Source organism: Dipodomys ordii, unplaced genomic scaffold (assembly GCF_000151885.1).
Source record: "Dipodomys ordii isolate 6190 unplaced genomic scaffold, Dord_2.0 Scaffold97, whole genome shotgun sequence".
Taxonomy (NCBI): Eukaryota; Metazoa; Chordata; class Mammalia; order Rodentia; family Heteromyidae; genus Dipodomys; species Dipodomys ordii.
Window position 1 is genome coordinate 3390811 of NW_012267313.1, and position 24177 is coordinate 3414987.

The 24177-nt window shown below is 35.0% G+C and overlaps 1 protein-coding gene across 1 annotated transcript in view; it reads left to right on the forward strand.

Moving 5' to 3' along the window:
• The window catches only part of Lama2 (laminin, alpha 2), a 544126-nt gene that overhangs the window by 232180 nt on the left and 287769 nt on the right, over positions 1–24177 (forward strand). Inside the window, exons 11-12 of the mRNA XM_013026778.1 lie at positions 11882–12022; positions 17463–17636. Of these exons, the coding sequence (XP_012882232.1) occupies positions 11882–12022; positions 17463–17636 (315 nt within the window). The remainder of the gene's footprint in view (positions 1–11881; positions 12023–17462; positions 17637–24177) is intronic.

Consider the following 24177-nt stretch of genomic DNA (forward strand, 5'->3'; position numbering starts at 1 on the left):
ATATATATATATATATATATATATATATATATATACATACATACATACATATATCACATTTTATATATACATATCACATTATATATATTTATCCCATTTTATATATACATATATATCACATTATATATATATATATATATATATATATATATATATCTCACATAATCTCTCTCTCTCACACCACATTTTCTTGATCCATTCATCTACTGAGGGGTATCTGGATTAGTTCCATATCTTGGCTATGGTAAACATAGTCGTGCGGGTAGCTTTAGTATGTCCTTGTTTGTGATCATTTGGGTAAATGCCCAGAAGTGGGATTGCTGGGTCATAGGGGAGCTCTATGGGTAGTCTATTGAGGAACTGCCATACTTGTTTCCAAAGTGGTTGAACAAGTTTACATTAGGGCTCCTTGAAACAGGCTGAAATTTTTAATAAAGACCAAGAAACACAACAAATCAAAGAAAAGTTAGACAAATAAAATTTCATGATGGAGGCATTTGTTAGGAAATGGAAAGACTTGGAAAAAAATACATTAATTGAAGTAAGCCAGGCCCAAAGAAACATAGGTCCCATGGCTTCCCTTATTCCAATAACTAGTATATGTCTGAGTCAAGCAGAAAAGGTCAGATAAGTTGATGTTAGACGAAATGAACCCCATGATACGGACTCAAATGTTTTTTTTTTCTTTCTTGCTATTGTTTCTAACATATTTATAAGATGATTTCTTTTTTGCTTTGTATGTCCCTCCTGCATGGTGTAAACCCTGTATTTGATGTTGGTATAATTTGTGGAGGGGAAGGGAAAAAACAAATTGTTTAAATAGGGATACAGGTGGACCCATTGCAACAATGAGATGTATAAGACATTATGTCAAAAAATGAACTTTACAACTTTGGCATGGGGGTGGGGGTGGGAGGGTGAGGGAAGGAGGGGAGGGGAGATGGGAAGGGTTGGGAAGGGGAAACAAAGGAGGAGGCAACAATGTTTGATAAGAAATGTACTCATTACCTTGCTCATGTAATTGTAACCCCTCTATACGGTATTTCCACAATTAAAAAAAAAAAGAATTTCATGAAACTGCAGAGCTTCTGCATGGCACAAGACATAGCTAGCAAAATCAATAGAAAGCCCACAGACTGGAAGGAGATCTTCACTAACCACACAATAGACAAGGCTCATATCTAAAAAAAATTAAACTCAAAAAATTAAATCCTCCAAAAAAAAAACCTCAAAGAAAGAACCTCCCCATTAATAAATGGGCTAAATGAAAGAGAGGCTTCTTCTCTGAAGTGGAAGTAACAATGGCCAATAGGCAGATGAAGAAATGCTCAACTTCTCTGGCCATAAAAGAAATGCAAATCAAGGCAACATTGAGATTCCACCTCACCCCAGTTAGAATGGCTATAATCAAGAAATCTAATAACAAAAGAAGTACATACTTTAAAATAGAGATAGCTTTTAGACATTTTTAAAGAATGTAAAATACAATTTAAAATTCAAAGATAGCTGATAATATACAAACATCTGTGGAAATCTAGGGAAATGGAAATTGATGATTCAGTGCGCCTTATTTTTTTCTATTATGAATTTAGATCCCAAATGCAATGTGAAGTCATCGTGATTTAGTCACAAAACATAGGAAAGCAATATGGCACTACATAATATCATTCAGATGACAAAATCCGGTTATCAACTTTGTATCTAAACATTTTGTTCCAAAGAAACTTTTAACAATACACGTACAGAAGTTCATAAAAGAAGCTTAATGTAAGCCTTCCTATAATAAAAATGCAAATATAACTAAATATCCCCCAAATATCAAAATGAATTGTAGCATATTAACATTTCATAATCAAGAATTACATTAACCACACACTAAAAATATTTGAAAAACTATTACCTGTACTGAACATGTACAGTCTTTTCTTGTCATCATTCCCTAAATAATACAATATTACAGCTAGTTGTAAAGTATTTGCAATGTATTATGACTTATTAGTAACCTAGAGATCACTTAAAATTTGTAACAATCCTCTGTTACTTGTAAAGGCTGTAAGATTGTGAAAAAAGGGAACTCATTATATTTTTGTGTGTATGTGTGCCAGAACTAGGACTTCAACTCAGGGCTTGGGTAGTGTCCTTAGCGTTTTTTCCTTTTTCATATATATGTATATATATATATATATTATTGTAAAATTACTGTACAGAGGGGTTACAGTTACATGAGAAGGGTAATGAGTACATTTCCTATCAAGCATTGTTACCTCCTCCTTTATTTTTCCCTTACCATCCCTTTCCTCCCAACCTCCCCAACTCCTCCCTCCCTGCCCCACCCAAAATTGTAAAGTTCATTTTCAACAGAGTGTCTTGTACATCCCTCTGTTACAATGCGTCAACCTGTATCCTTATTTAAGCATTTTGTTATATGCCTTCCCCTCCCCAAATTAGAAAAATGTATATACAAGGTGCAGGACACCAGAATCAGATACAGTGAAAACAGGGGTTATACTTGGGGGAAGAACATACAAAAGAAACAAAAGAATCACACAGTACATTATAAGTACCTTAAAAACAATAGTAAGAAAGAAAAAACCACTTGTGTCCTTGTCTTAGGGTTCATTTCACTTAACATCATCTTGTATGGTCATGTGTACATAGCTTTTGACCCTTTTAGCTTGTCCTAGACATGTTCTAGTTATTGCAAATAAGAGAAACCATGGGACCTATGTTTCTTTGGGCCTGGCTTACTTCACTTATTATCATTTTTTTCCAAGTCTTTCCATTTCCTAACAAATGGGGCAATGTTATTCTTTCTGATGGAGGCATAGAATTCCATTGTGTATATATACCACATTTTCTTGATCCATTCATCTACCGAGGGCATCTGGGTCAGTTCCATGTCTTAGCTATGGTGAATAATGCTGCGATAAACATGGATGTGCTGGTAGCTTTGGTATGACCTTGTTTGTGATCATTTGGGTAATGCCCCAAAGAGGGATTGCTGGGTCATAGGGGAGCTCTATGTGGAGTCTTTTGAGGAACCTCCATACTGCTTTCCATAGTGGTTGAACAAGTTTGTACTCCCACCAACAATGCGGTAGTGTTCCCTTTTGGCCATATCCCTCCACCATCAATAAGAATGACCATTAGACACATGAAGAAATGCTCATCTTCTCTAACCATAAAAGAAATCCAACTCAAGCCAACATTGAGATTCCACCGCACTCCAGTTAGAATGGCTATAATCAAGAAATCCTTAGCTTCTTTGGTATTTTTTATTGTAAAGATACTGTACAGAGGGGTAGTAGTTACATGAGTAAGATAAAACATTTTCTATTAAGCATTGTTACCCCTCCTCTGCCTTTCTCCTATTATCCCTTCCCTCCCCAGCTCTCCAGCTCCTCACTTCTCCTCCCCCTCCCCAAAGTTGTAAAGTTGGTTTTCAACATAGGGTGTGTCTTGTAGGTCTCATTGTTACAATGCATTAACCTGTATCCTTGTTTCAGTGTTTGTTATTTCCCTTCTTCTCCTCAAATAAGAAAAACGTATATACAGAGATGAAGGGCACCAGAATCAAATACAGTGACAAAGCAGTATGGAGGTTCCTCAAAAGATTATACATAGAGCCCCCGCTATGATCCAGCATTCCCATTCTGGGCATTTACCCAAATGATCACAAACAAGGCTATACTAAAGCTACCAGCACAACTATGTTTATATCAGTATTATTCACCATAGCTAAGATATGGACCCAACCCAGATGCCCCTCAGTAGATGAATAGATCAAGAAAATGTGCTATATTATGGAATTCTATGTTTCCATCATTGCCCCATTTCTTAGGAAATGGAAAGACTTGGAAAAATTCATATTAAGTGAAGTGAGGCAGACCAAAGAAACATAGGTCCCATGGTTTCCCTTATTTGTAATAACTATTATATGTCTAGGATAATCTTACCAGACAAGCAGAAAAGGTCAAAAGCTATGTACTTATGACCTTATAAGATGATGCTAAGTGAGATGAACCTTCCTAAGATATGGACACAAGATGTTTTTTCTTTGTTGTATTGTTTTTAATGTACTATGTGATTTTTTTTGTTTCTTTTATGTGTTCTGTCCCTTAGCTTTTACGCTCAAAGTTAGCACTCCACCATTTGAATCACAGATCCATTTCTGGCTTTGTTTATACTGGTTATGTAGAGATCATAGTCTCACAGACTTTCCTTCCTGGGCAAGCATTGAACCATGATCCTCAGATCTCAGCTTCCTGATTAACTAGAATCACAGATATGAGCCACCAGTACCCCGAAGCATCACTGAATTGCAATACCCACAAGTTGACTAATCCCCCAGAAATACTGAGAGACAGTGGAACAGTCATTTAATCTAATAAAAGGAACAGCTAAAATTATTAAGATAAATGTAGATGTACTATATAAGCCTTGTTAGATTTTGGAACCTACACATGAAAAATTGCCATAAAGTTATCATTCCATGTTTTTGTAGCACATATGTTTAATTAAAAAGCTTATGTTCACTATATGGTGTATATTAATTTTAGAATAGTAGTTAACTCTACAGGAACAAAGGATGACATAAATAGAAATTAAATTAGAGACAATTCTGTTTAAGTATCTTTAAGCAAACATACAAAGTACTATTATTTCCTCTAGGATGTAAGTAATTGCTGTCATATAACCTGTGATTTCTCATTCTTTAATATAATTCCCAATTTAATTTTTTTAGATTTGAAGGTATAAAGGGATTGCAGATTGAAACAGATCCAAAAGAAAAGGTTTACTTAGTACAATACTAATCACACTATTATTTATACACCTGTTTTTCCTTATAGTCCTTGTTAGACAATAACATTAATGAACATTGTCCTCCTTATTTTCCCAAACATGAGAAGAATAATTCAAGACAAAGTATTATGAACCTTGTGCATTATACATTTTAAAATTTGTTCCTTCTTACATATTACAAGAGATAAGCCAATGTCCAAAATATACTGAATCTACCAAATACAAATGCTGTCTGACTCTTGGATTTGTTGTAAGTACCTTATGCTAGAAATTGGTTCTTTTGTAGTTTTGTTCAGTCATTTGGATGGCAGAATTTGATAAATAATACAAATTGACCTTGATCTCAGTGGGAACATTTGCTTTTATTTTTATCAAAGCCTCAGTAAAAGAGTAAAAATCAAAGTCTGAATTTCCACCTTGTTTTCCTTTGTTTTTTAATGCATTTTCCATTAAGTCCCTGCTAACCCAAAAAATCGTGTGATCTGGACTTGGCTTGCCTTTCTGGAAGGTAAGCCAATAACTACATTCAGTCTATCCTCAAGCCTTGTCCACTGTAACAAGAATCCTGCTAAATAAGAATATGTATGTATGTGTGTATGTATATATGTATGTATGTATATGTATATTTAATGTCACACTCTTAATATTCAATATTTTAGCACTGTGGCTTGCCTTAAGCAAAAATCATGTTAGTTACCCTTAATTCTTTCTCCTAATTTTCTATTCACTAAACTTCACCTACTTCTTGCCTCTAAATCTCCATTTATCCTGGCTGCATATGGAATAAAACCCTAATCTATAATGACCATATTTTCTCATCGCTCAATAGTTTATGAATGAAGTCTGTTTTACTGCCTTAGCATTTTTTTTTGTATATTGACAACATTAAAAGCTCAGCTTGTGAAAAGTAAAAACTAATTTTCATTTGTTCTCTTTTTTCCCCTCTAATTCACCAACTATCTATTATCCAGCTTTGGCACAGTGTGTTAAAAAAATAAACACTCAGCAGATACTGCTAATCAGGTCATTATCTTCCATTTGTTAATTTCCTTTAATACTGGAATGCATTAAATTGAATACCATAATGGAAGGAAACTTGAAATTGATACGCACACACATAGTCAAAGCCAAGCATGACTATAAAATTCCTAAAGCAATTAGCATGGAAACAAACATAAATATCACAGCAGATATTCTCGGGTACCTTTGTCAACAGAATTCCCAGTTGACGAACCATCACTGTTGAGCATGTCTTGCTGAAGTTGTTCCTAATTTATAAGAAGGCAACTGCATGATAGAGAAAATGGGAAAACTATTGTGACTATTTCTCCAGAGACAACCTGTACTGAGAAAACTATAGCAAAAAGAAAATTGATGTCAGCCCAACAGAGTCTGACTCCAAGAACTCCAAAATAAAGGAATCTAGTAAGGTTTACAGTGGGAAAAAGAGTAACAAAAAAAAATGAAGGACAGCCATCATAAAAGTGGAGCAAGACAGACCCCAACATATTTAATTACACATTCTGTTAAATACATTCAATGGAAATAATGTCTAAAATAAACATTTTCCCTTCTGGGATGAAACTTAGTTTTTAATGGACAAAAATATATTCATTTTATATAGAGGACAAATGTATTCATGCAACATATCTGCATATATAGCATATTTGCAGTCTTGAAATGTCATGGTGGAGAATATTATGAAAAAGTGACTGAGCAGGCTCCTTAAGGACATCATGATGATAAGTACATTGACTAGATTGAAAACAGAGTTCTAAAGCATCATGCAACATTAAAAAATTCTTCTGTTCTTGTGCAAAGGAGTTCTACTACAAAATATCAGTGATCAGTGTCACTCCTTTTTCGCCATGTCTCTCAACCTAACCATCCTCTCAAGTTACCTGGTAGAGTGATAGTTTAATATTACAGTATGTAAGGATATAAACAAGTTACCTGGTAGAATGATACTTTAATATTACAGTATATAAGCATATAAACATCTACTATATGGTACATTTACCATGAAAAAATAACTGCATTATATTTGATGTTGATATGATTCATCAGAATAATGGTCTAGAAACAGTGAGAGGCTTAGAAATATAAATATCTAGAGCAGCAGAGCATTCTGGAAGTTATACTTTTCCATAGGCTTCAGTGTGAAAACTGTCATTATATATGCAAATTACTAAGAATCATTCAATGGGCCCTAAACAAATAAAATACTAAAACTGAATTGATGAGTTTCCTATTGGAAATGCCAAGAGATTTAATGAAGCAGATACTAGTTTGGCTAGATAAACTGTTAAAATACCTTTGTGAAACTTATCAACTTATGCTGGTAACATTTTCAAAGTTGAACAATACACATAACGACCCAAAATAGAAATTTCAGTAATTAAAATAACATCTAGACCAGAAGTTGTAAACTCTCATTGTTACTACTAGCAATCTAGTAGTCCAACCTGTGATTTAGAGATTGGGCTAGATGATGTCAAAATATAAACTATGATCTATGCTAGCCGTAGAATGGAAAGAATAAGTAAAAACTTAAAACAATGGCTTTATTTGTTATAAGCACAGTGGCAGTCCCAGAGTATGTTTAACTCTACTGTTCTCACTGAGCAATTTCCTTCTACCTTGTCATGTCTTTGTACATGTTTTCCCTGCTCTGCTATGATCCTTGGGAGGCCCATTTCCTTTTCCTACTACTGTTTCCCAAGGTAGCCTGTATAGGCTTGTTCATCTATTATTTCATAGGTAAATGAGTAAAGTAAAATATAAAGATAGGATGAAAAATAATGGCTTATAATTTTTATTAATAGCAAAGAAAATGAAATTGGAGCTTATCCATAAAGCAGATGGTTCACTCCAAAGCTATAAGCCAATCATTAGAGTCCTAGAGGATCTTCAAAAATGATTCAGGAAAGCAAACAGGGGCAGAATTACAAGTGACAGTGTTGTGAGTCACAGAGAAATTTTGAAAAAGCAATGACACCCCAGGAGCCCACAGATCGAATTAGAACCTAGAAACATAGCATTAAAATACTAATCATATAGATAATTATGTAGCATATTACAAAAAGGTGAGCAAGCTTTGCTGCTGTGAAGATATACCTAAAAATCAGCTGGGCGCTGGTGGCTCACGCCTGTAATCCTAGCTACTCAGGAGGCTGAGATCTGAGGATCGCGGTTCAAAGCCAGCCCAGGCAGGAGAGACTGTGAGACTCCTATCTCCAGTAAACCACCAGAAAACCGGAAGTGGTGCTGTAGCTCAAGTGGTAGAGTGCTCGCCTTGAGCGAAAGAGCTGAGGGACAGCGCCCAGGCCCAGAGTTCAAGCCCCACGACCGACAAAAAAAAAAAAAAAAAAGAAAATATACCTAAAAATCTTGAAACATTATATGTCTGGGTTACATTGTGTCAGTCTCTATTATATAAAATCAATAATAATCACTGTTTTGTTTTGGTTTTTTGTCAATTGTGGGTCCTGAACTCTGGGCCTAGGCACCATCCCTGAACTTTTCAGCTCAAGGCTAGCGCTGTACCACTTGAACCACAGCACTACTTCTGGATGTTTCTGCATATGTGGTGCTGAGGAATCAAAATCAGGGCCTTGTGCATGCAAGGCAAGCGTTCTACCACTGAGCCACCTTCCCAGACCCAATAATCACTGTTTTAAAAGTATGTTTTTACAAAAAAATCCAATCAATTCTTCAAGTGATAAATAACTTAGATATATAGTTAGATGTGTACTCTCTCTTCAGTGACCTTGCAAAAGGGAAAAATAGATGTCCCTAGTTTTCTACACACACACACACACACACACACACACACACACACACACACATCTAGAAAGAAGAGTTATAAATATAGTTGGCAAAACAGATTTTCTCTCTGATTCTCTATTTCCTACTAATCTCCAGAGGTCCTTTAAGTCAGCCTCAAAGAGTGATAAATGGGTCCTTATCCACCATATTTAGTACTTTCCTGTGTTTTTAGTATTTGTACTAATCTAAGAAAACCCCAAACCTAGCAGTTTTAAATGAAATAAATCTCCTGCAATCTGATTAAGAACATTAAGTTTTTTGATTGATTTAACTTATTTTATTTGAGCAATCATTAGGTAAATACTTTCCTAGGTATCTTCATTAATGATCCGTGAATCAAGCAATACTTCAAGCCAGAAGGGATTCAGAGAGCTTTGCTCCTTAATAGGTCAATATGTATCCATGAAAAACAAAAGTAAAGTAGTGATACATGATGGATTGAATGAAGCATGTGCTTTGTTTGGGCATGATCTCATTAGTTCACTGTGACCAGTTCAATCTCAGCTGCTTGAGATTGGCTGAGATATGACCATCTGTTTTAACAATATACCTCTAATAGGCTTGCAGCTAGGGATAAGGATTCAAGATTGTAAAAACAGAGTGCAATTTACAGAATTTAAGGAGTATTCCAGGTATTTATTTAAGATAATAAATAATTCTTATTCCCAGTGACGTATACAATTATCTCTGCCAACAAATTAAAATTTCAAGTCAAGCTTCAAGGTTTAGGTGAAATTCTACTCCTGCCAGAAAGTCTCCTGAGACCTTCACACAGGATTCAGTGCCTTCTTTATGTTCACATAATTTATTTAGTTTAAGTCTGGCATACAGTTACCATCTACCTTGCATGCAGGTTGATTGTGAGTGTATCTTTTTAACCCAAAGAAAAACTGGCTTTTAAGACAGAGACTTTGACTTACTCCCTCTTTGCAGTACTAGATCTTCTAGCCTACTGAGTTGCTTCAAGTTATTAGATTAAACTGAATATACAATTACTTAATCATAATTTTTCAAGGTCATATTACCAGGCTAAAATGGAGCTAAGGAAAATGTAACTAATGTCTAAAATTTTGCAATTATTGAACTCAGTCTGAATCGCAGGGAAGTGCTTTTATTTGCTTTTAAATAAAAGTGACTGCAAAGAGTAGATTAGACCAAGCAGCAAAGAACACAGTGTACAGAACAGCTGTCCTGTGTCCTCGACTGGAAAAGCTAAATTATAAACATGTTTCATCTTCCCTGCCTGGGTACTCTTTTGAAGATGCTCTTCAACTTCAGCACTTTGGGGATTTATTTGTCCCTATTGGTTTGAGATCAGCTTCATTAGTTTTTCTGTCATCTATCATCTCAAAATAGCTGGAATTTATCCTAAAACACTAAAACTGGTGAGACTGATAGTGACAATACTTCAGTTTGTGTACACCGGAGTAGTACTAGAGCCAACCCCTTGCTCAGGGTCCCTCATTAACTAGTTGAAGTAGTAGAAATTATAGGTGGGTCATAGAAATTAAGATCCAAACAGTATATTTTTTAAACAAGTTCTCTTGGATTTAGGAAAAACTCTTAGTTTATTCTTACAAATTTTCTATTCATGTCTTAAAATCTCTTATATTTTCTCATATTTTATTAACCTTATCTTCTCTCTATTCTTATTTTTAACTATTTTTTACTAAGCATCTACTGTGTGCATATCACTTTAGCATGCATGAAAAACACTACAATAAGAGACTAATTTAAAACTGATAAAGTTTTATAAAGCTATTTCCAATGCTGTACCAAGAACCTTGTTACTTTCTGGAGACAATAAATATAAACAAGGTAGAATTCCTACCTTGGAAATGGCTATTGTGAGTATCTGGAAAGAACAGTCTTTGAAAATCTAGCTATGCTTCTTGTGGTTCTATAAAACAATGTTTAAAAGACAACAGAATAGAACTGAGAGAAAAGTTTGTTCTCTAAGGAAAAAGAAAACTTCAGAATTGAGATAAAAGGGAAAACCAAAGAAAAGGGGAAATGTGGAGTAATACACATGCAAGGAATACTAAAAATCTGTTTCTTAGAAAACAGGAAGGCTTCTTGTAGAAGCATTATTTAATATTAAATATTTATTAAATTGAGAAATTATACCCCTCTCTGTTTTTCATTAGTTTTTTAAATTTAATTTTATTATCAAGGTGATGTACACAGGTGTTACAGTTACATACATAAGGTAATGAGTATACTTTTTGAACATTGTTATCCCCTCCCTTTGTTTTTCATAGTCTGTTTATATTGGTCTGAATCCATATGATTGTTTTACGTAGAAGCAATTAATTTTCTAGTATACTGGAACTAGAATTAATGGAGGGAATCTAAGAAGCAATCACTAAACAAAACAATTTTTTTTCCTGTGATATAACTAAATAATTCACTGGCTAATGTGTGAGAGGAAACATATTAATAAAAAATGGGGAAGAAACTTCCCCTTTTCTACTTATTCTGATCAAGGAACTATTACCACTATATACTCAGTTCCTGCACATGCCAGATACATATACTTGGCTTATATGTATATATGTATTTTTAGTGTATAGTATGGAAAGTATTTTTTAGTAGTATAAAATAAATATTCTATTATGTATCCAGTATAGTTCAGTGTTTTTAGTTTCATTGTATTTGACGATGAAGTTGATCAGTAACAGAAGGGTGAAACTAAGTGGCACCATTTTCTTCAGACTAACTCTTATCTATCATGTGATTGCCTCCACATTCTTAAGATACATGATGATCAAAGACAAAAGGAAATAGAAAGTAATAGATGTTTAATGATGAAAGGGATGACATTGATCGAGTCATTGTAGTCATATACTACTTTAGTTGAATGTCAATTCTTTGTACAACTACTTAAAGATAAAATAAAGTTGAAAATAATAAAACCCAGTAAAGTATTGAAAATCTTTTTATTTAAAGCAGGAAGCCTTCATTTGGAAGAACTGGTCAAGAGAAACTATTTCATAAACTGAGAGATTATACTTTTTGCTACTCCTTACAGTTGTTCTATTTAAAAAAAAATAGAGTTCATTAGCTTTCATAACTTTAAACACAGGAGATCTCCAGTAGTCTTTTCCTCTAGAGTGGTTAGAATGGTGCAGATGAGAAGGTAAAATGAAGATTATATGGTCAGTATTCCTCCTACCCAGACATATGCATTGTATGACTGTTAATTTTGAGGGATGTGTCTTCTGGTTGTGAATATACTCTCTCTTCACAGGAAAACGTTGAAGGAGAAGATTGCAGTCGTTGCAAATCTGGCTTCTTCAATTTGCAAGAAGATAATCAGAAAGGCTGTGATGAATGCTTCTGCTCAGGGGTTTCAAACAGATGTCAGAGCTCCTACTGGACCTATGGCAATGTAAGAACCACCTTGCATTTTCCATGCTGTTCTATAGGCTCCATCTTTGTTACTGTATCTATTCTTTGGGAAGAAATGTTGAAGACTGTACAGTGTGCAAGATTAGCATATGAACAAATGGAAACTAAGCCTTTTCAACTTGAAGCCTATAATGCTGCAGTGCAGAAAACATGAGATAGTGGCATTAAGAGTTGCAGTTTCTATCAAGATGTTATTTATATAAATTAAGAGAAAGTTGTTCTGTTTCATTTTTGTCTGTTGTGACACGAACTCAGGGCCTGGGCACTGTCCCTCAACTTTTTTACTCAAGGTTAGTGCTCTATTACTTTGAGCCACAGTGCCATTTCCAGTCTTTTGGTAATTAATCAGAGAGCCCCTCCACACTGGTGAGGACACTGTGTTTTTCTTGGTCAGTCCACTGATGTCTCTTGCCCAGAAACACTCATCAGACACATCCAGAAACAATGTTTAACCAAATACTGACGTCGTACTCTGTGTCCCAATCAACACCAAGTCAACCAAAACTCAAGGTGCTATTTTCCTTTTCTTTCTCTTTGCTTTATTTTGACAGGCAAGAATAAAGACTTGTGATGAAATTACAGCAACTAAATACTTAGAATTTTATTTTTTTTTGTCATTCTTGGAGCTTTTCTAAATAGTATGTGACTGCCTTAAGCCTGAACTGTCTGCCTAGAAACAGAAGAATGCATACAATGGTCTTAAAGTTTTGATTAGTAGAGTGTAGCTCTTTCTTTGAGAGAGAGAAAGAGAGAGAAAGAGAGAGAGAGATCAATAACATGCTATTTTATTTTTGAAAAATAGTTTAAAAAGATTGGGTTTCAAAATAACAGAAGCATATTGGGTATAATTCCCCAGCACACCTCTAAAGAGTCAACCACAGTGGGCCATACCAGAGGGAGAAGTCTTAAGAGACTGTGGGAGGCTTATGGGTGGGCCTTGTGGTCATTAAAGCATTATTGTATCCGACCTTTTTCCTCGAAGAGAAATGCCAAAGAAAGGAGGAACTGTTTTCTTTTTTATGAAGCAGAATTCCTTTCTAATTTTCTGAGCCTTTCACTTTAACTGCTGTGGCATGTGTTTTAAATTATACTGTATGCATGTGTTCCCTATAAAATTAGCCATCATGACCCATTGTTCCACAGTTCTTCCTTTCATCACATTTTAGAGGCCTGTGTTCCATATTAGCAAATAGCCTTTAGGGAGAATTATGCATTTTCTAAACACCAGCTTTGTTACATATTTGATAACACTTATTGTATATTTAAGGCTATAGGTCAATATAAAAAAATTCTTGGGCTAACAAAACAAGTGGCCAATTGTTTCCTATGACATACATGTCACATGTGCATGATACACGTCCCAAAGACACTCTTTGAAACAACATTCATGTCGCAATGGTCATATTTGACATACATGTCATAGATGACATACATGTCCCGAATGATGCACATACCACATGTGATGCCCATGCCATGACTGACATGCACATCACATATGGCACACATGCCATAATGACATGTGCAACACAATCAACATGCATGTAAAATGCCATGTATGCCTCATGTGACAGGAATATCATAATTCACAAACATTTCAAAACGGACACAAATGGCAAAAATGACATACATGTTATAGTTGACATGTCAAAATCAATAAACATTCACAAGTGATACACATGCCCAAACCAACATACATGTCACAATCAGCACACATGTCACAAACATCTCACCTCTCAAAATTAACATTCATGTCACAAATGACATGCACATCACCCACAGCATAGATGGTCTAAGTGACAAACAATACACACCACAATAGACACATTTGGCAAAATTGACATATATGTCATACAACACAAGTTAAACCACATGCATATCACAAATGGCATGCATGTCACAATTGACACACATGTCAAAATCAATGTGTTACAATATGCACACATCTTAAATGACACACATAACACTCAACATACATGCCACTATTGACATACATACCACAGTTGGAACACATGTCAAATTTTGGACATGTGTCAAAATTGACACATGTAACAAATGAGTCCTTTATCACTGCTGACTGACATTCCACAATTGACATGTATATCACAACTGGTATGTATGCATGCCACACAAAACATGCATGTCACAAAGTAAATGACACTCATGTCAGAACAGACAATTGTGTCCGACATGTGACCCGACACACATGTGTCCAGGAACTGACACACATGCCAGAGAAAGACACACATGTCAGAATTGACACGAGTGTCGGGAATGACACACATGTCAGAATTGTCATGTGTCTACACACATGTCAGAATCAACATGCTGCATATGTCAGAAATAACATGTGTGTTGGGACTGGCACACATGTCAGAATCGGCACGTGCCCCAACATGCATGTCAGAATTGAGATGGTGCACATGTCAGAAATGACACGTGTGTCTGGACTGACATGCATGTCAGAATTGGCATGTGCCCTACACACATGTCAGAATTTACATGTGCCATGATGTGTCATGTCAGAATCGACATATGTGTTGGGACTGACACATATGTCAGAATTGGCATGGCGCACATGTCAGAAATGACACGTGTGTCGGGACTGACACACACGTCAGAATCGCCATGTGTCCGACATGCATGTCAGAATTGCCATGTGACTGGACATGCATGTTGGAACCGACACACATGTCAGAATTGAAACATGTGTCGGGACTGACACACGTGTCAGAATTGACCTGTGCACCAGCACACATGTCAGAATTGACACGTGTTGGGACTGACACATTTTGGAATTGACATGTGTCAGGGCTGACACAAATGTCAGAATGTGTGCCGGGGCTGGCATGCCTGTCAGAGTTGACACGTGTGTTCGGGACTGATACACATGTCGGAATTGACATGTGTCGGGATTGACGCACATGTCAGGATTTACGCATGTCTGGACTGACACACATGTCAGGGTTGACACATGTGTCGGGACTGACACACATGTCAGAATTGACACGTGTGTAGGAACTGACACACAAAATGCCATGTGTGCCGATTTTTGTTGCATGTGCTTGGTTGACATGCATGTTGGGTTTGTCGTGCATAGCACAATGCGTGTTCCACAAATAGCACAGAGATAGGAGTCTCGGGCTTTCCTGCCTGGGCTGGCTTTGAATGATGATTCTTCGATCTCAGCCCCCTGAGTGGTTAGGATTATAGACATGAACCATTGGTGCCAAGCTGAAAAAATTCCTTATACTTTACATGCATAATACCTATTACCCATTCATCTTTTGCTATTACTGGATGCTTCCTGGGCCTTTCAATATTAAAAAGGATACTAAATTTGGACATCTTCATTATTAGTTGACCTGAAAATATTTGAAGTATTATTTATTGTATAGTAACCTAGCATAAAAATATCTTTCTAGCTGTACTGGTCACTGTACTCTCTACCCCTCTGTGCAGAGAGTACTTCAAGCTGCTATTTAAAAAAAATAAAAATAAAAACATGGTAGGAGGAAAATGGAGACTGAGAAAAATTTCAGAGAGCCACTTGACTAGACTTCACAGCACAGGGTGTAGGAAACAAGCCTGAGAAAGAGAAGTGCATCCAAAACCAGACTTTCTGAGCCATAGAATGTTTTACTTGGAGAGTTACTGATGGATTAGGAACAGCAGAGGAACACGATTAGAGTTGTGCTTTACAAAAACGGCTATTAAAATGAAACCATCTCCCAAATACTTCTTTTTCAGCTTTGATCAGCTAACTGATCAAAAATACAAGTATCATTTTTTGCCTCTGTTGCTTTTAAGTCAAGTTTGAAACATTATGAATCATTTCTGATAGTACTCTTGTGTCTAGATATAAATAGATGTATACATTATCCAAGGTATCACTCTAAATGCAGACTGTGAAAAATCAACAAGGCAGGGACAAGTAGTCTAACTTCTTCATTTTGTTTATAGAGGCCTACTACACCATCCTGACAGCTCTTTTGACGTATTAAAGTTTTATAGCTTAGCCAGAGGCAGAGGGTAGTGGCATCCAAGCTTTGATTGCTAGCATGTAGGTCCACTGTGACCCACTCAATTCTTTTAGATGCCTAATGGGTCATGTTGGAAAGGGAAAAAGAAGAAGAGTCATTGTACCTATACTCTAGCTAGCCAATGAGGTTTTTCTGTTTGCTTGATTGTTGTTGTTTTTAATATGCTCTCTTTTTTTCTCTCTCAAAAAAGCAGTCTTAACTATTCCACAAATTTGGGATATGCAGAATCAAATAATCTCTACATGAAGAAAAATGTTAAATATTTCAGGCACACATTGTTACCATTCCCATTTTGCTCCTCTTCACCTACAACACTGAGCTGGGCACACATGTCTAGTACTGATAGCAGCAGCTTGCAGCCTCAGTAAACACCATGTTGTCCTGACCCGATAGTGGCTTCAGTTCCAAGTATAATAGTGTGCCAGGCCCTGTTTGGAGTATAAAAATGGCAAAGTGACTCTTTATTCTTCTTTTAAAGTATCCTCCTTGTGAATATTACTGTTGGAAATGACTTTACAACTTGTGGGAGAGCGAAGTGGGGGGGCAGAGAAAGCAGGAGAAAACAAGGGAGGAAGAAACAATCTTCGATAAGAATTGCACTCATTTCCTTACTTATGTAACTGTAACTGTTCTGTACATCACCTTTACAATAAAAGAAAGAAATAAAAAATAACTAAAAAATAAATACCAGAACTGTTAGGAAAGATCTATATAGGTAAAAAAAAATAAAACTACTTCTTTTCCTAGTCTAGTGGTCTATGTTATGTATTGCTATAGCACTGCTGGCCCTATGGGAAAAAATACAGTGTTGTTGGTTGTTATTGCTACAGACTGGTGGGCTCCAATGCCCTTAAGCATTAAAGCAGAATTGTTCTATAATTAAGAGGAGAGGAAATACTGAATGAAAAGCTACCTTTCAAGTAATTGTATATTTTTTCCTCGGTTTTACAAATACATATGAAATTCTTTGGGGATATTTTGTTTCCTTTAGAAATAACAAATTACTAATGAAATGAAAAAGAAAAATGAAATGCAAAGTACATTTATTTGATAAACTGGTATAGTCCATGTATAACTTTGAATGACTTTCTTCTTTTTTTTAAATACTTAAAACTGTTTTTTTTAAAATGTAGAATCAATATATGCTGATTGTTATAGAGTGTCATCAAAACCCTTAGAAACATCACAGAAAGGTTGAGGATTGGCTGCCTATCTGAATACATACGATGAGTTAATGACACCCAGAGCACTTATTTATTGATTTATTGGCGTGTTTATGCTATTTTTATTTTACAGTAATAGGTACTACAAAGAATATGAGGGAGAAAGTAAGCCAATGGAATGTTTTTTTGTAATTAAAGACAATGTGTTTTCTCTAAGGTGCAAGGCATGCGTGGCTGGTCTCTGACTGACATCTCTGGCCATACACAAGTGGCTCCTCATGAGGATGACCCAGAACTACCTCAGCAAATTAGCATCAGTAACATGGAGGCCAGGCGGGCCCTGCCTGATGACTACTATTGGAGCGCACCTGCTGTGTATCTGGGAAACAAAGTAAGTCTTCATGGTACTTGAATCTTGCTGCTCTGCTTTAACTGACCAATCACAAGAGTGGGCTTCATTTAGAATTTCTTTACAGAAACATGAAGTCAGATGCAAACCATGTTGGATTGCCAAAACCAGTTAAATCAGACCAGTTGAACATTTCTCCTATGCCAATTGGGTGAAATTTGTATAAAAGGTATTAATGGGACAATTCTTTGTATAGTTAGAGTCATATGTAAGAATCTTAAATGAATGAATAAGTTAATGAAACCTCTAGGCTATTGAAGCATAGTATAGATGTTGGGGAGAAAATGTACTATATTTGTTTGAAAATCCCTGGTTTTCAAGGAGTTGATGACAGGACAGGGAATTTTCCTTGTTTTTTCCTATTCCATTTCAAAGCTGACTTGGAAGGCAGCTACTTATCTCCCACCTGGTATGAATGTTAATTGGAAAATAAATTTATTACATAACTAATTAAATGCTTGCTATGAAGCTTATGTAAACACCATATTTCCTCAAGAATGGATAGAGAACTATCTCGAATATGCCAGATTGAAAGCAATGTTGTTAAAAGCCTACTCGTGTGTCTATAAAAACATATAGGGATAAACAAATATAGTAGCCTCAGAGATACAGGCTTTTTCATTTATGGTTGTTTTTCTGCTTGTACTTTGTTTTTATCATTTAAATACTCAGAGGATATGCCATATAACAAAGCAGTTTATGGATATAATGCATCTTGATCAGCGTCACCCCTTCAATATTCTCACCCTTCTTTGACCCACTCCTTCTCCTTCTTTTCTTAATTTTGTGTAAATTCTTGACTGCATCCTCCATATCTTTGCCCCTTCTTCCTCTACTGAATCTTGGCCCAAATCTTATCCCCAACCCCCTTTTAGATGTACCCATTTCCTTGTATTGATTTTGCTGGGCTTTCAGCTAGTCTTAATAAAAGATTATACTATTTGAACTCTCCACTTGCATATTGTTCAAAGTGTTTACCTGTGATTGTTTTTCTTTAGTGTTGATTAACTCTTTCTGGACAGGAACCTTAGTATTTAGAATTTTATTTTATTTCACTAAAAAATTGGTTGGAATCTTCTAAGTTTGGTGTCTTAATCTTGTGAATGCTTACATGTGCTATAAACATTAGTGCCTTGTCAAGCATTAAATTGTCCTATTACTTCAGTAATGCATTTAATTTTATAATTATTATTATTAATACTAGGATTTGAACACAGGCCACTGATTTCTCAGGTGAGTACTCAACCACTTGAGTACTCAGCCTTTTAGCTTTAATTTGTTTTTGATGTAGTTTCCTACTTTTGCCTAACTGGCCTTGAACCATAATCTTCCTACCTCTGCCTTCAGAGTAACTCAGATTATGGGGATGTTCCTTGACACCTGACTTGTTTTGGATAGTGTACTGTGATTTTGCCCAGCATGCCTTGGACCACAATCCTGATCCTTGTATTTCTACCACTTAATTAACTGGAATTATAGGCATGAGCCATCCTCCCCATCCTCATGCTTTTGCCCCAGGATGGCCTCAAATTTATCAAAATTTATCAGCTCTTGTTTCCACCTTCCTAAATTTCCTAATTATACCAGAGAGTGTGATGAAAAAAGTCTCTTAGTGAACTTGTGAATTTAAATCTAGATGTAACCTATGATAGTGTTGCTTTTGATAAAATCTTCATTTGTTAAACAAGGTATATTTATACTCATTAATTCTCTTGCATGTCATTTAAGTATTGAAATGGAAAATCACTGTCTCAGATGCTACTCATTGAATGGGAAGTGGTGATTTTAACTGATTGAAAAGTTTTAACTCATGGCTAGGTTCTCATTTCTAACAGGTTTCTAAATGCTATTATGAAAAATGAGTAAATGAATAAAACAAGTTTTCAATGAACATGTATTTGAAAAGAGACAGCATATGTTGCATAAAATTCAATAGCTGTAATAAAAATCCAATTAAACTTTTATTTGCAAAGCCCTTTACAACAAGAAGTCATTTCATTCTATTCTATTTAAAAGCCTCCTATATCCTCAACAAGAATAAAACAGCACATAAGTTTCAAATTTCTACTGCTTAACATTGCCAAAAAATAAAAATAAACTATCACTTTTTTTTTCATTTTACTGCTCAGTATTGCTCCAAGAAGGGATTTGGCTCAAAACTAAATGATTTTTAGAGGTCTAACTTTTGAAGACCAAGGTAAAATTTATTTAAAGGTAGATGATAATAAAAACTGCTGTATTTTCCATCATTTCTTCTTTGGTCATATGCTTTTTCTTTCTGTTGGCCGAAAATCAATCTGACAGAAGGAAAGCTAGCAAATGGGGTATTAAATAGCATCAGAGCAAAGAATTTGGACATCCTGCTTGTCAGAGTCATTGGTTTCCAAAGATAACTTCCCTTATCCTGGCTGAACTGTTCCTTACCACCACCCACAAAGAAGCACTTCCTATTCCACTACAGATTATTTTCACATGAAAGAGCTGTGCTTGCCTGTGCTCCAGTTCCCATGAACAACATGGTGGTAACAGAGTGTGCAAATTGTTTGAATATGGAAGACATTTTTTAGTATAATGTGGAAGCCCTCAGTGGTTCACTGTCAGACGTCACAGTATGAATGAAACAATTTGCCTTAATAACTGAGCCATATAAATTTTTGATACTACAATAATACTGCAAGCTCTCAGAAATTACCACACTACATCTTAACTGTCATGTCACATCACGTAAATTATAGTCATGATGACATGCTTAGCTTGCTTGATTTAATATCTCGCTAAGGAAATGGAAAAATTGTAGGGCCTTGTTTGCAAATTCAATAAAGCCCCTTTCTAAACAGTTCTAGTTCAATTCTTTACCAGCAATTGCTGTTTGACTCCAAGCCATTGCCAGAACCCAACAGTAATAGTATATCAAGAGACCAGTCAGCATCTGCTTAAATAACAAATTTTACTGACATCCATGAGTAGTAGGCTGTGGCACACCAAAACTCCTCCACTTCTTTTTGCTGTTAATTTCTAAGTTGAAAATGATATTTATGGTAGGCCATTAGCAGTTCCTAAATATTTAGGGAACTAATTTTCAAAGTCAATTGATTGGTTCAAAAGCTACTTGTATCAGAAAGGAGAGAGGCTGTGTGTACTCCTAATGGGGAAGCTACTTTTCCTTCTTCCATTCTTACAAACCTGACCCCATATTATGAAATTATTCCCACATGGGATGCATTTTGCTAATATGCAAGTCTGTCTGGGTGTAAATATAACTCGTGAATGCAAGCCAAGTTAGTAAAGCATGTTTTTTATCCTGTGGAATATTTTCACACTTTTGCTCTATGGAATAAGGAAGTATATGTAAATGATTGTAAGAGTATATGTGGCTAGCAGATGAGACCCAGAAAATCTTAGCATATTTTTGTACTACCTATAAAAATATCTCACAATCCCAACTATGAATTAATTCTAACATAGTAATCACAATTTTTTAAAAAAGAAACATCTCTGATGTGAGTGAATATTTGGCACAATTAGTGATTTATTTTTATGTAAAATTTTCACTGCCTTCTTGATAGTCAAAGTAAGTGAGCCACCCACAGGTCTGAACAGAGGCAGCATTTTATTTTAAAAATGTTTGGTCATGGTGATGCTTGGTTTTAAAGCATTTGTGTAAACAGGCAACCACGCAAGGAGGAAAGAGCTAGAGGACAAAGAACTCTACCAGTTATTCAAGGCACAATTTGGGAATTTCAGAGTTGGGGTAATTTACTGCTATAGTAAACTAAATGCTACAGTAGGAACACTAAAATAGTTATTTACTTAAGGTTACCTTAGTGGTTAAAAAAATAGTACAGTTTCCAAAAGCAATTCTGCAGCTGTAAAGTTTTCAGAAAATCTGACTTGGCCTATTTGCTTTCCTTTCAACATTCCCGTGAAGGTTTGAAATTCTGTCCCTGAACATTATTAAATTAATCTTAAGTGATTTGTTCTTTACAAAATGATTCTTATTTTACAGAACATTATATTATCTTTCTTTTGTTAGCTTAGAGAAAACTTTTTAAATTGTTTCCTGTAGCTGCCAATAATATCTATATAGCCTGGCTTAAGATGGGCGTTCTGAAAGCCTGCTGACATAATAGCATTGGCTTCTGAAAGTAATCTCTGGTAAACTCCTTTGTTGTACTTGCTTGACTTTCAGTTCTACTTGGAAGAGCACAAATTACAGCTGAGGATTTGAAGGTGATTGAGGCCTGAGATTTACAGAATAGGCTAGTTTTTGTCACATGAAGGGAGCTCACCAAATACATTGTGATGGATGCTACATGCTTACGACCACAAACAAACAAACATTAAATGTTTTGGTTGTTTCTCAGAAATGGTCTGTGAGTTCAGTTTTGTGTGTGTGTTTGAAGATGATTTCACTTTGTTTTTTTTTTTATTTGAATTCCCAAAAAGTATGATCCACCCTCTTCTCAGTGACATCATTTGTACTCATGTTTTTTTTTTTCTTTATATCCCCCCAAGTTATCCAGAAGTGGAGCTTAACAACCGCTCCACCAACGTACAACTCAATGTAATTTAAATCTTGGGTTGGTTAAAATCATTATGTGTACAGAGACAGCCATGTTCACAAAAGGCAAAAGGGTAAATCAACTGTTTTTTTTAAATTTATTTCATAAATCAAATCCTATCAAGAATTATTTGGAAATTCAGGAAGACTAATGAAAAAATGTACCTAGAATAAGCCAAATGAATCGCTAGAGGTAAATGAGAAAATAAATATTAAAACACATCACCAGAAAAGTTAAAAAACCACTTATCAGTTATAGTTATTAGGGCTCACCATGCTAAATTTCTCTTACATATCTTTATTTCCCTTAATTAAATTTATTAAGCATTAGTTCTCATATTACAAATTATGACATGAAATTATATTTTAATATTCATATGTATTCCCCCAATTCCACTGTATGGAATGAAAGGTAATAAACACAAATACCAGCTTTTACAGCTGAAGAAATACTAGGTAGGGACCATTTAGGTTAATAATGTGGTGGTAAAAAATGAAGACATTTACTTAGAGATTTCAGTATGGTTCTGTTACGTGGTTTGCAGCAAAGTAGTTTATAGCTGCATTCATAGGAATTTACTGTTGAGAACAAAGCAGACAATGGTCATCCTAATTCTGCACAGAACACATGTTACATATTGTATCCAGCTTATATGTGGATTTCTTTCTTCATCTCTGTCAAGATATACAACCAAAGTCATTAGTTCCTAAACAAAGAAATAGAGCCATGGTTAGAATCCAGATGTGCCAACCCTTTTCAATTAAGATTTTTTCAAACAATTATGTTTATTGGTTTTTATGAATTATTTAGCTTTCAAGCCACTGGTCCAAAAGAAAGTATAAAAAAGAAGCAATAAAACAGGAGTTTATTTAAAAATAAGTAGAAGAGTAGAAAGCAAACATCAACAGAAGGAATATAAACCACAAGATTTTATAAAACTCTGGAAAAATTAATCAAGTAAAAAGAGGGCCCACACAAAAATGTTATGTCAGAAAATAACTAAAGAAGTATCATAAGAGGTGACACAAAAAGAGAAGTATCATAAAACCTGTATATCATAACTTAATTTGAAAAATTTAGAAAAATGGATAAAATTCAAGGAAAATGCAACTTCATAAATTGATTCAACAAAGGAAAAATCTGTAGTATTTTTAGTCTTACACGTTTTTACAAATTATAAAAAAATGGAACAAAAGAAAATTCTCATGCAAAATCACTCATGAAAATAAATGCAAATACATTAAGAAAATATTAACAGGTACCATTGGTATGAAAATAAATAAACTAACATATTTGAGTTCAAATAATGACCCGTGAATATGTGCCAATGTCTCAGTTTCAAACCTCCATACTCTAGGAATGTTAGGTGATATATTTTTGATGTTTAAACTTCTCAGCCTTTGATATTTTGTTATGGCAGTCCAAGCAAACCAATATATATATTAGTATCTTGTGATATCTATATCTAGATATAGATATAGATATCACAAGATACTAATTCTTTTAAATTTTCATAGTCTTCATTCTTGGTATAATACATAGCAAGCAAATGTCAATCCTCTTTAATCTGTATGAAGTCAAAGAGGTTGTAAACAAGTCTAATAAACAGTCCAACAGAAAAATGAGCAATAAATATGAATGTGTAATTTTCTAAAAAGAAAGTAAAAATGGTTCTGAACTATATGAAACATTGTTCAAACTGTTTCATAATATACTAACTACTCTGAAAAATCACTTGCTATCTACCATACAGGAAAGATCAATCAATCAATAAAAGGTAGTGTGTTCTATTATTAAAAGTTTGAAGAAAATAACCTCAGAAATTGATAGTTGGATATCTACCAACTTATAAAACAAATTTAGAAATCGCCATCAAAGTTACAAAAGCACATATTGTTACATATTTCTCTTCTGGTAACTTAGCTTACAAGTATATATAAATTAAATGATGCATATGTGAA